The sequence below is a fragment of the Pleurodeles waltl genome, chromosome 2_1, assembly GCF_031143425.1.
Source record: "Pleurodeles waltl isolate 20211129_DDA chromosome 2_1, aPleWal1.hap1.20221129, whole genome shotgun sequence".
Lineage (NCBI taxonomy): Eukaryota > Metazoa > Chordata > Amphibia > Caudata > Salamandridae > Pleurodeles > Pleurodeles waltl.
Window position 1 is genome coordinate 667,166,832 of NC_090438.1, and position 13,017 is coordinate 667,179,848.

Below are 13,017 nucleotides of genomic sequence, written 5' to 3' on the forward strand. Positions count from 1 at the left end.
AAGGTGTATCCCATCTTAGCAACCATAGGATAATGCAGTCTACTCAACCTCATTGTTCAGTGCATTAGTATCTGGTGATTCTCTTAAAAGCCATTCCTGTTATTTATAGAAAAAATAACATTTTTCAAACTTTATTTACTCCCTCTATTTATCATATCCTCCATCTCTGTCCGAAATAAGTCTTTGGCAGTGTGATGCTTTGCAAGGAAGTGTGTTGACTATTTGTATTGTTAATATAGCACACCATATGTGTAATTTGTTTCAAAACTCTGGTTTTCACTTCACTAGTCTGATTCCTTATGTACTTTAGGCTTTAGGGACATGTTACATATAAACCACAATCTGGCTGTTACCATTGTGTATTACCTTTATTTCAAGGAGGGCCCGAGTCCCAATTCCAGTGCCTATTGGATCATACACTGCAGGAGCTAGAGGGCAGTTAGCCTTTTACCCTAGGGAGATTTCATAGATTATTCTATGAACCTGATCTGTTGTTCATCCTGACTCTGGGATGAGCTATCTCATCTCAAATGCTTTGCCTCTTTTAAATGAAAATATTGGTTGGTCGAGTGTGGAATCATTTATTGTAAGGAAGCACAAGTGCACTGTTTGATGGATTGTTAATTTATTTGACACCTGATCATCACACACAAGGTTGACACTGTCAAGGATGTCAACCTACAACTCTCTATGGCTTTTTCCCCTTTAAATTTACCATCAGTGGAAGTTTATAATTCCTGGTAATAGTTATCCAGGACTGTGGCCATTCTTCCCCAGTCTCCACAAAATACCCACTGACAGGATCCAGAGGCTGCGGAATCAACAGCAAGAAAGTGCTTGTACCATAGGAAATGTGTACATTTGAAGCCAACATTAAGCACACTTCAGCGAAGTCAAGGGTTAAATTGGGCTACAGGCCAATCCGTTTAGGATCTTACACTGGGGAAACTTTAAACCAAATCTGATGTACAACCATTTCTCTGTTGATGCTTTTCATCACACATTTCATTTAATTTACCTTGTCTTCCCATAGCTGTTCACACGACTGTGTATATTTAATTTTGCCCAGCATTCATTTGCTTTTGTATGATGGGCCTTTTGGTTCTTCCTATCCCTACTGCCAATGATCACCTACAAGCATTCCTTAATTTGTTCACTTAGACCAAATGTCCCTTGTAATTGTGTCAATTGTGCTCGTTCTTTCAAATTTGAATTCCTCTGATGCCAAAAAGAAGGGCAACCCTTCCAAATGGCCTTACTCAGACTGAGCAATCAGCTCTTCAACAATTGATAGCATTGCAGTACTAAGGTATTAAAGATGATATTTCAGACCTTACCTTTTTATTCCATAGACGTAGCAGATGACAACAGTTTCAACCAAAACTATCAGCAGCAGGGCCAGGGTAGCAGCGTAGTCATTAAATATATCAAACCAGTAGATTCCAGACTCCATGGTGAACACGATTCCAATAATGCAGCTGGTAAAGCACAATATGCCTTGGACAGCAAAACAAAACCAAGGTGTTAGTCTAGAATTTATGATCAGTTGAATTATTTTAATTCAACACAGCGAAAAAGTGGATTCTACAACTGCAGTTATGATTTACGTTATAGCTGAGATAACCTGTTGATTTCTATTTACATCTTTGGTATGGAAAGGATTGTTAGAGCGCAGGCCCTAGGGAGTTTTCTTCGTTAAACTATCACCATCCACAGTTAACATGAATAAATCATGGATAACAATAGTTTTACAAAAACTTTTATTATTACTCTAAAGTAAAGCATAAAAGTCAAATTTTAAATGTGAAACGGTATAGACATCTTTATCCAATTATGTTTCTAGCAGACCTGCCACATGAGCGTAGGTATAGCTGGGGATTAGACCTGGACAGGCCTGCATGCCAGAAGTGAAAAGAAAAGCTGCTTTTGTACCATAAGTGCCAGGTTTAACTTTTTAGTATATCAGCTCGAAATACGCCTAATATTAAACTCTGGCAAGTAAGTGGTTAACACATCTTGAATCAGTAGCAAGAGATACTCCTTCCTCTAATGGAAAAGAAAAATCCAGCAACTCTTCTTGAAACCAAAAGTCTAACATAGGCGCTGGAACGTTGTGTTGCACAAGCAGCAGATTTAAATGTTAATTTTGACTTAAAGGCTGTTTGCTGACTCATGTTAGGAAGTAGCTAGAAAGTCCTCACATATTTATTTATGTAATCAAGGAACATACAATCCATGCATACACTGGATTTTCCTGTTTATGTTACTAAAATTACTTTGGGCTGTTGTCCCATTCTCTTCATAAATATGCTCTGTGTCTGCTAGTAACTATTATCCTTTCCCTTCAGGTTAGCCTCTTCTGTCACAGAGGTAATTACAGCTTTTGAGAGCTCCTCCCTTCCAAGGAGAGGCAGCCAATTGACACTGACGAAAACCCTCTTGGAACAAAGCTTCCCATGTTACTTTAAGGCACCTGCCAGTTAGTATGTTCGTTGACTCCTGTATGCATTCCAGACATGGAGGAGCCACTTTCTCCAAATGGGAATGTAGATGTATTCATAATAGCTGGCACTTGTATTTGTTTGGAGAGTGAAAGGGAACTCTGGGTCATACTAAATTTAATCTCTGGAAGGCTGAGAGAAAGCACTAAGCTTATATGGTAAAGACACACCCTTCCTGGTTTGTCCTGTACACAGCTTTCGAGTGCAAAGTTTGATGCAACAGTAAAAAAGATGTATCCACCAATTTGAAACCATGATCACAGCTTTCAACCTCCAGAATAAAAACATTACCTGAACACTCTGGGGGTCATTCTGACCCCGGCCGGCGGCGGAAGCCGCCGGCCTGGCTGGAACCGCCAGAATACCGCTGCGCGGTCAAAAGACCGCCACGGGTATTCTGGGTATCCCGCTGGGCTGGCGGGCGACCGCCAGAAGGCCGCCCGCCAGCCTAGTGGGAAACACCCTTCCATGAGGATGCCGGCTCCGAATGGAGCCGGCGGAGTGGAAGGGGTGCGACGGGTGCAGTTGCACCTGTCGCGATTTTCAGTGTCTGCATGGCAGACACTGAAACTCTTGGTGGGGCCCTGTTACAGGGGCCCCTGCAGTGCCCATGCCATTGGCACTGCCAGGGGCCCCACGACAACCCATACCGCCATCCTGTTCCTGGCGGTTTATGGCGGTATGGGGGTCGGAATCCCCATGGCGGCGCAGCAAGCTGCGCCACCATGGAGGATTCCCCAGGGCAGCGGAAAACCGGCGGTACACTGCCGGTTTTCCGTTTCTGACCGCGGCTGTACCGCCGCGGTCAGAATGCCCATGGGAGCACCGCCAGCCTGTTGGCGGTGCTCCCGCAGTCGTTGGCCCTGGTGGATTTTACCGCCAGGGTCAGAATAACCCACTCTGTCTTCTCCGTTGGCTCTAAGTTCAGGTCCTTCATAAATATTGACATAGGCGAACTAAAGTCCTATATCATAATTAGGTGTTGGCCTCAGAGTATGTGTAGGTCCCACGCCACTGCACCACATTAACATGCAATTAATTTTGGCTGCTATTGCTGATTGTTGCATCATGGTATTCTTTTTAATCAAAGTTCACACACTACCATTACTACAAGGGAAACTTTGTAAATGATATACAAAAGTGATTAGAATGAGCAACCAAAATCTGACCCTTTATTCAGAACACAGTCCAGAACCCGGTCTCACAAGAAGAAGTGCTGGTAATAAACCAAAGGAGTACAGGTAATCTATCCGATAACTTGAGAACCTTTAGTTTGGATTAGATCACCATGTGGTTCTGGAGCATACAACACATTAGAATACCAAGTAAGTATGCTGCTAGACATTCAGGCTGCAGCATGGAGTATGAAATGAATCCAACTCAGCCAAGAAGCAAAGTTGATCAAAGACTGTGGTAACTGTTCAAAGGGGGACAAAACAGAGAAGGTAAGGGGGAAAACAAACAAGATGTGAGAGTGAGAAGCAGTGGTTGAGCTACTGGTTGACAAACCATACAAATAAGCAGTTGAGAGGTAACTGGCAATCTCCACTGCTACTACTTAGCTTCCCCTGGAAGCACCCGCCTTCCACTGAGCTTTGCAATGATTTATCCTGCCAAATAGGAGTCAGCTTCTATCTCTGAGACACAACATTACATCAGACCTTCTGTCCAAATGATGTATGGGTCATCATATAACCTACACATAGACCCAAGGTGGGTAATCTTATTCACTCTTGCTGTTATGTTAGTTACTGTGGTCTGTTTCATCTGCCTATTTATGGCAGCACATGCTTTTAGACACAAATGCAATTACGTCAACAAATGCATTGAAATCTATTTTCAAATTGTGTTTTTCATCACGGTGTGCATGAATAACTGACGAAAGAGGGATGATCTGTTTCCATGACTTCCCTAAGGAGTGTCATGATGAGGTTTCCATAATCACCTACTACCCCAACAAAGTTGGTGGTCAAGGTGAGACACTGTGAGCTAGCCAGAAGTTAGGCCAGCAATTGCCACCTGACTTGGGGTGTACTGAGTCTCCCAAGTCTGGTGGTGCAGCCATCCTAACATGCAGTCCTATTACCATAATGGAAACCACATTACATGGCGCCACCAAGGTATCAATGTCAGGTACTTATTTAGTGGATCTCCTGAGTAGTTCTCTCTCGAATGCCTAAGGTGCCCCATTCACCTTATACAGAGACTTCCATGGTATTAGGGGCAATATCCTCCTCAGCTGTATAGGTAGCATCTATATTTGCCTGCAGGTTGTTTGAGCTTGAGCTTTAAAAGGATACCCCGTTTGGTGTTTCTAGCTCTGAATTCTGTTTTACAATAATGGCAAAACCAGTAGTAATTCCAGCAAATTGTAGACATGCTGTCCTACAACATTTACTTAATAATGGGCTACGTAATGGGTGGAAATGTTATGTTTGTGGTTAAGACACAAAATGCACACAAAACTGAAAGATTTTGTTCGTGGGTAAATTTTCCTGCAGTCGATGCTAATTCAAGTACATTTCACATGTACACGGTGGCTAACACACCAGCACAATACAGAAAATACAACTATCTAGAAATTCCATTATCATATCAGGAACACCAACATTGGTTTCAAGGTGCCCTCCCACACGTAGTTGCACACACTACATTAGGTCGCCTCAGTAATGAAGGGTCCACATGGCCAGTGCTGGCCACACATATACCCCTTACTCTAATGAACTAAATTTACAGGCAGTAGATCTACTCTCATCATATTATAATTTATATAATAATTTAGTAAGCTTATACCGAGACGCTTCACACAATTTGTAATGCAAACATTAAATACTGCCCTAATGAGGGCTGCTCCAGCTGTCCAACAATTGGCTCCACCAGGTATAAACCTGGTTACTATTAATTTAATTATTTGTAAAGTTTCTTCCAAACACAAAGAAATTCGGTCCTGGATTGCATAAATACAAACCAGCTGGAAGCAGTGTTTTCTCATACGGGACTCCATGATAAACACAGTACTCTCACAATATGCTTACAATTTGGAATGGTACACTCCATTGATGATTGTAACACATGGTACACCATCTCTTTCCTCTTTCAGTTCTTCCAGAGGTGTTGAAACAGATTCAAAATGAACACAGGGCTTCATCTGCTCTGGACCTGAGGATGAAATTAATGGACAATTTTGCTACACTTTCCTCAATTATTTTAGGAGATTTTAAAGGGGAAGCTACCAAAAATAATTTCCAAGACCTACACTAGTATAAGTCGGGAGAATTTGGGGACAGCCCATATAAACCACTACTTAAGTGCAACTCTGAAAAGGATAGTACCAAGCAAGCACAAGAGTCTTCTAAAAAGCTCTGGGACAAAAAAAATCTAATAAAGATGAAGTAAAGCAACAAGGAGAATCTCTGCATTAGATACCTTGGAAAAATGCATTAACTTAAGAAATTGTGACAGTTAGAAACAGCCTGACAGGTATTAATATTTTGATACACACTCTTCTCGTTCCTTTCAGGAGTCATTCGACAAAACAGCCGAGAAAGGTGGACGGTCAGAACGTAGAAAGGAAGAAGAGACAGAAAAAGGACTCTCAATGCTCATCTGACGTAATAATAAAAAAGGAAGAGAAACTTCCACAACAAAAACTATAGTTTAAAGAGAAGAAGGTTGCAGGATTTTCAGCTAAATATGCCACATATATTGAGGACATAACTAAAGAGCAGGATGTGTGCAGTGACTCTGCTAGACAGCGCATCAAAGGTCATGATAGTTCACCAGAATCTTCAAGCCTTTCTGGATGTGAGAGTAACTAGTGACTACATTGATTTTGAAACCCCAGATAGGTGAGTTGTCCCTCCAGATCGTGTTTACATATTAAACATTTAGGGCCAGATGTATCATCTGATTTTGCACTCGCAAACAGCGAAATCGGCCGTTTGCGAGTGCAAAATCAGGGTCTGCAATGCATCAAATGCATTCGCAGACCAAAAACAGGAAATCGCAAAAATTTCAATTTTCTGCGTTGCAACCTGGATTTTGCGAATCGCAATTTGCGATTCGCAAAATCCAGGTCGCAATGCAATTCTGCAAAAAATCTCACATTGCGATTTTTCGCAGAATGGTATTTTGCAAGTGCAAAATACCATGACCTGCAACCAGGTGGTAACCTGGTGCAAAATTAAAAAATGCAGTAAAACTGCATTTTTAAGTTTGATATGTAAAGCACACATGCCCTTTTGGCATGTGTGTACTTTACATGTGGTAAAAAAAAAAATGGGGTGCAGGAGAGGGGGACTTAGGCCCCTAGCACCCTGGCCCTTTGCTTTTCCCAAATTGCGATTTCTGTTTCAGAAATCCCAATTTGCGAAAATGCAAAAAATTTGCAGCTATGGGCCAACAGGCCCATAGCTGCGAATGGGGCCTGTATCGCAATTTGCGATTCGTTAATTGCATTTGCGATTTTTAAGAAATCGCAATTACCGAATCTCAGATGTGATACATGGCCCTTTGTGATTCGGTAATTGCGATTTCTTAAAAATCGAAATTACTGAATCGCACTGGGCCAGATTCATACATCTGGCCCTTAGATTGAGGGGAACATAATGTGCACAATTATAATAATATTTTCGGAAAGACTGATGCTCGGCTATGATATTCTTCAGGCAGAAAAAGATTGGTTGCCATTATTTGACAGAACTGTCCCACAAGAGGAAGATGTCATTTTGCCAATTATTTCAGTCCTAGTTCCAGATGCAGTAAAAGAAGCCTATGCTGCAGACTGGGCTCTGGCACAGGCTCTGGTGATGTGCCACAACCACATGGACTAGGATAGGGACTATCCCTACCATGTTATATCCATACGGTCCAGCCTACAAGTACAATCACTGTATCCAATAAAGCACGATGCAAAAGCCTCTGTGAGGGAAATTCTCTCTCAACTTGAGTGCCAGGGAGTAATTAACCCTGTGTATCTCCAATGATCAACCATTTGTTCCTTGTGGCTAAGTAGGACCATTCATATAGAATAGTCTTGGATTACAGACATTTAAACAGCAACACACACACACTTGCAATACAAAACTCACATAGCACAGCTCTAAAAAACATTGTCTGTAAAAAATGCAAAACAACCTTGGATATTTCCAAAATTGTTTCTGCCAAAACATAGCACCTGAAAGCAGGGATCTGACCGCTTTTTCCATGCCTGTCTCTCAACATCATTTTTGTTGACCTCCCCAAGCATATAATAACAGTTCTGGATTGTTCTGAGCCCATGTAACATTAATATTGCATGATATTGATCCTGAGGCTTTGTCTTATGCAAATGAAATTTATCTGACAGATGACAACCTCAACATACATTTGGCCAGGGTAAATCGTATTGTATTGGGAGTTTCCAAACAAGGCTATAAATTTAACTTTAAGAAAATGAAGACTGCATTTCTCAGTGTCTGTGCTTTGGGATACGAGCTTCTTTAAATGAAGGGTAGAGTCTGGCACCTCACTTCCTAGAGGGGTACACAGAACTACAACAACTAAACACCATCAAATGACTGTAATCCTTGTTAGAATTCTTCAATTTTGACAGAACATACATACCAGGCTATGCACAGTGCATAAAACCACTTTGTGATTTAACACATCCAGATTTTTTCAAGCAAACATTGGATATTACAAAACACACAGATACTCAGATCATTACAGACTGACATACGCGAAGCAAAACATTTGCATTCATGTGAAAACAAAACAAAATTGGTCATTGAGATAATTTCAGGTGCCATCGGCTTTACCTATGTCACGTTCAATGAAGGAGGCACAGTACCAATTGCATATAAATCACACGCAAAAATGCATTTTTTATCTACAGAAAACAAGCATTTGCAATGCAATTGGTCTTGCATTTGCTCACGTTACAGCTATTAGCGCTGTAACCTCCTAACCGTACTTTTCTTGCCACATAAATTGAAAATGAAAAGTAAAACAGTTTCATATAAGCGAGCCGACTGCCATGAGCATGAGCGTGAAGGAGATAGACAAAAGAAAAAATAAGTTTGCTCACAGTCAAATGTATTGGCAAAGCTGCATTTAGCCATGTAACAGGGTCGATGTCCAAGGCAGTAACCAAACCGCCCCAAGGAGGGACAAACATAATGCATTTTCCAATGATAACAAAGGATTTTGAAGGGCATGCCCATTAACAAGCAATAGTGAAGGGAGGTAGGTGAGCGTGGTGAAAAGCCCAAATAGATAGCAACACATTGCTTGTGCGCTGCTATGCTCAACCTAAAAATACTGACTGCAGTTTAGATGGCTGTCATTACAGAGAGAACATTAGCCCAGGGTAAGCGCATCATTGTTGTTACACCCCATTACAGCCTTAGAGTATATTACCAAATCCAGCACATCAAATGCAAAAGCATTACATCCACAATGGATACCATGGGATATCTCCCTTTCTGCCACTGATGTTGATTATGTTTTTGATCCAAAACTACAAACTCAAGAATTTCTCCAAAATGAACCTGGGTATCCCATGCCCATTAATGTCATGCCTATAGAGTATTACAAATACTTCATTTACACTGATGGTTCAGCACAACCTGCTGTAACGACCAAAGGCCAGAACACCGTGGTTTATGCAGCCGACTATGGAGTAATGAGGGATGGTAAGTTCTACCCTCAACAAACCTACACATAATCCCTTAGGAATTGTACATCTCAACTTGCTGAGCTCAAAGCATTGATTTTGGCACTGGAACCTATGAATCCTTAATTCCCAACACTTATTGTGTGTGATTTGTAATATTGCATCCAGCCTTTCAATTAAAATGTAAACTACTGACACCTAAACATATTCAGAGATTCTAAAGGAAATACCATAAAACATAAAATGCTCTGGGGGAAGATGGAAGAGCTTAAAGACAAACTGCATGGGCTCATGTCATACACATACTGAGCCATCAATGTGTTGGAGTATACGTTGTAGGGAATTCATTGGCAGGTGAAGAGGAAAAATCTGCAGATGTTACGACAGCTGTTGCTGCGATAACTCATTCCCATATGAGGGTGGATGATGACGTTTTGGCTGCTGTAAATGCCTTGGCTGATGACAAGCTTTTCCCAAAAGCTTATCCAACAAAATATTCCTAGCACTTGAGTGCCCAAAACATTCCTTATGTAACAATACTGGGGGGATGATCGTGTGATCCCCAACCAAGATTGTAGGCTGAAACTAATTAAATACAAACAGACCAAACAGTATTTCCTTAGTTGTGACATCTGTCAACAAATTAAAGATTCCGCCATCATGCGTCCACTGCTGAGTCCCCTCTTAGGGCCTGATTTACAAGGCCCTAGTGCCACAGTAGCGTCACATTTAGTGACACTCTGGTGGCGCTGTGACATTTTTCATATTTATGAGGCAGTGTTATGCCACTTTGTATGGCTTAATGCCGCCTTGCAAATATGGGGCCCAACGCAGTTTTCTTAGAGAGAGGGCGTGCAACGATGTTGCTATGGGTGTTCCCCATCGCATTTTGATGCTGCCCCAGATTTATGAGGATTCGTAAACCTTAAGTAGCGCCAAAAACAAATGCCACCACAGGGGTGGCCCTAGCATGGCATTACGAGAAGAAATACATTTATTTCTTCTTGTTTTTACTTTTCCCATGTGTGCTGCATTCTGCAGCACCCTTAGGACTAGCAAATCACCATTATTGATTGTTTATGCGCAGGAAGGTACACCTTCCTGTAGATAAACAGTCGTTCCCTGCAATACAGGCACCCTTGCACTATGTTGCAAGAGTACCTGCTTTGGTGCTAGGTAGCTAATTTTAGTGCCAATGCTAGGGAAAACACAGGACTGTGCCGTATTGTTTTAAATACGGTGCATCCCAGGGTTTCTGAAGTGACGCAGTGTTATGCTGCGAGTTTTTGGCAAAGCTCTGCGCTGTGTCACTCTTAAGTAAATGAGGCGCTAAGTGTCCAACAAGCCTATGCAGTAGGAGGACCTGAACCATTGTGGTCCCGTAAACTCTGATGGTGCATACAAATACATTCTACTAGTAGTTGATTCTTGCTCTCGATCCTTTTCAGTGAGGCCACAGGGATTGGCTTACACTCGTACTTTTATTAAAGATTTGCAGGTCTTTATTGGGACATATGCAGTTGCTGCTTTCCATTTAGACCATGGCCCTACTTTTGCCCCGAGGGCTTACAGGGATGCCATGGGAATGTTGGGGGTAGAAGTGCATTATTCTTCTTCATATCATCCTGAAGGAAATTCAATTGTAAAAAGGAAGAACCGAGACTTAAAGCAATCCTTAACAGCTAGATAATAGGTCCAGGTGGTAGTTGGACCCATCACTTATATGAAGTCCAGAGAGCATTAAATAATCTGCCTCGAAGATATTTGGGTGGCCGTGCCCCATTTGAAGTCCTGTTTGGAAAATCTATGTCCTGGTGCAGGGGCTGCAGAAATACCTTTTTGGCATAAATGAATGTGTCACTGTTTTACAGGAAGTACAAGAGTTTCAAAATGACCGTTCTACAACACACACCGCCACTTTGGGAATGAGAGATTCAAGAGCTTCCACAGGATGGACTCCAAAAGTTGAGGATCTTACAAAGCACTGGTCCCTGTTTTGGGGATACAGGGCAGCAGAACAGTGCTTCTACCACCACTGCCTGGATAAAGACAACCGCTTTGTCCCCATAGATCACATAAAATTGCATCATGTGGCCGATCCTGAGGGTTCCTGGGTAGTTCCCATACCCCTCTCACTTTCCTACAGTAGATAACCTTCAAGTATTAAACAACACTGAAATTGTTTACCTTAGGATGGGGAGGATGGAGAATGAACTTTTGTTGATTCTAATTACTACTACAACTACAAGAAATGTCCAAAATGTGAATTTGCAATTCACTAATGCAACACAAATTGATGGAATTGTTTATTACAAACCACCATTGGATACGTCTACCAGTCTTTGCACAAACTGCTTCTGGTTATTTTGCCGACGTAGACGACTTTTCTTCAACTTCCACTTCAATACATGGTATATGTAAGCTTTTAGCTAGCTAAATCATACTTATTTGATTTGTCAATGATATTACCTGTGCATTATATTGCCTTTGCTTGCTTTTCTTCTTTGAACTGAATTTGTTATCACTTTCTTCTTGCTTATACATGGGCATTACCTTCCTGAACGCTCTGCTGTTGAACTGGTGGATGAGGTTTTAAAACCTTACTTGTCTTCCCATGAAGTGCGAAAAGACTTGTACCTGCTAAACATCTCTGCTGTTCCGGTACCTTATAGGACAGTGTGGGATAAAGTTCCATAAGACATTTTTGGTTTATGGAAATGATTCAAATACCTTATGTATTTAAAATTTCCATTTATGATATTGTGACACCTGGTGTTGTTACAGATGACTGGGATGTAAAAACAATTGATTTTATGCTTTCTCCGCTGGAATATTATACTGTATTTGAAAGTGAAGATATGCACATTAATTCAACAAATTATGGTGAACTGTTCTGTTACCATCATTATGGCCACCATTACCTATATAAGGCTAGTACCCCATGTATAGTTTTTAATTATACACAATGGGAACACTGTCTGACTCCACCAGTGGCGAGTTCTAAAACATATATTGACAAATTTGCATGTTTTACCTGGCATGGTGCTACTAACTTAGAGTCATATTTTTTTAAATTACTGAAAGCCTAAAGAAAGGAAAACTTTGCTAACAGACACTAAATTGATTTATTCAAAGGTATTTGTTTCCCAGTCAGCCATAGAAGGTTAGGAATATTGGGAAACAACAACTGACTTGAAAACAGTTTGGGGAACAAAACATTTGCAGGTGCAAGGCATGGATGTCTTATTCAAAGCATGCTTAATTCCATTGTGATAGAAATGGGTTTTCTAATTGGCAGATGTATACAACCTTCACCAAGCAGGGACCACAATCCTAGTAAGGGTTAGCCACAACACAATCCAAATGATCCTGTGCCCACCCTCTGGTAGCTTGGCGCTGAGCAGTCAGGCTTAACTTAGAAGGCAATGTGTAAAATTAATTGTGCAATAAATCATACAATAACCCAATGATAACACCACAAAAATACACCACACAAGTTTAGAAAAATAGATAATATTTATCTGAATAAAATAAGGATAAACAATGAAAATCCATTGTATACAAGCAAAGTTATGAATTTTTAAAGATTAAATCCCACTAAGGCATTTAGAAACACAATAGCTCCAACTGGGGCTATCACAACGTCATTGATGCAGTCGTTCCCAATAGTCCGACACCACAGATGCTAGTCACAGAGTTGCATGGACCACCAGACATAGTACCTTTGAAAATGAAGAAGCAAAGACGTTGCACTGAGTCGTGGAGGAGAGACATCGGGGGTGCCTATGCAGCATCAGTCCCTTACGGCCTCCGGGGAGGTGAGGCGTCGGTTCCATACTGCGAGGCAGGTGAGGGAAGGTG

General features: G+C 41.3%; 1 protein-coding gene across 4 annotated transcripts in view; it reads right to left on the reverse strand.

Moving 5' to 3' along the window:
• Window positions 1-13,017, reverse strand: part of SLC6A20 (solute carrier family 6 member 20) — a 441,916-nt gene that overhangs the window by 18,345 nt on the left and 410,554 nt on the right. For all 4 annotated transcript variants that reach the window (XM_069216293.1, XM_069216310.1, XM_069216300.1 and 1 more), the window contains exon 9: window positions 1,338-1,497. In XM_069216293.1, coding sequence (XP_069072394.1) covers window positions 1,338-1,497 — 160 coding nt within the window. The remainder of the gene's footprint in view (window positions 1-1,337; window positions 1,498-13,017) is intronic.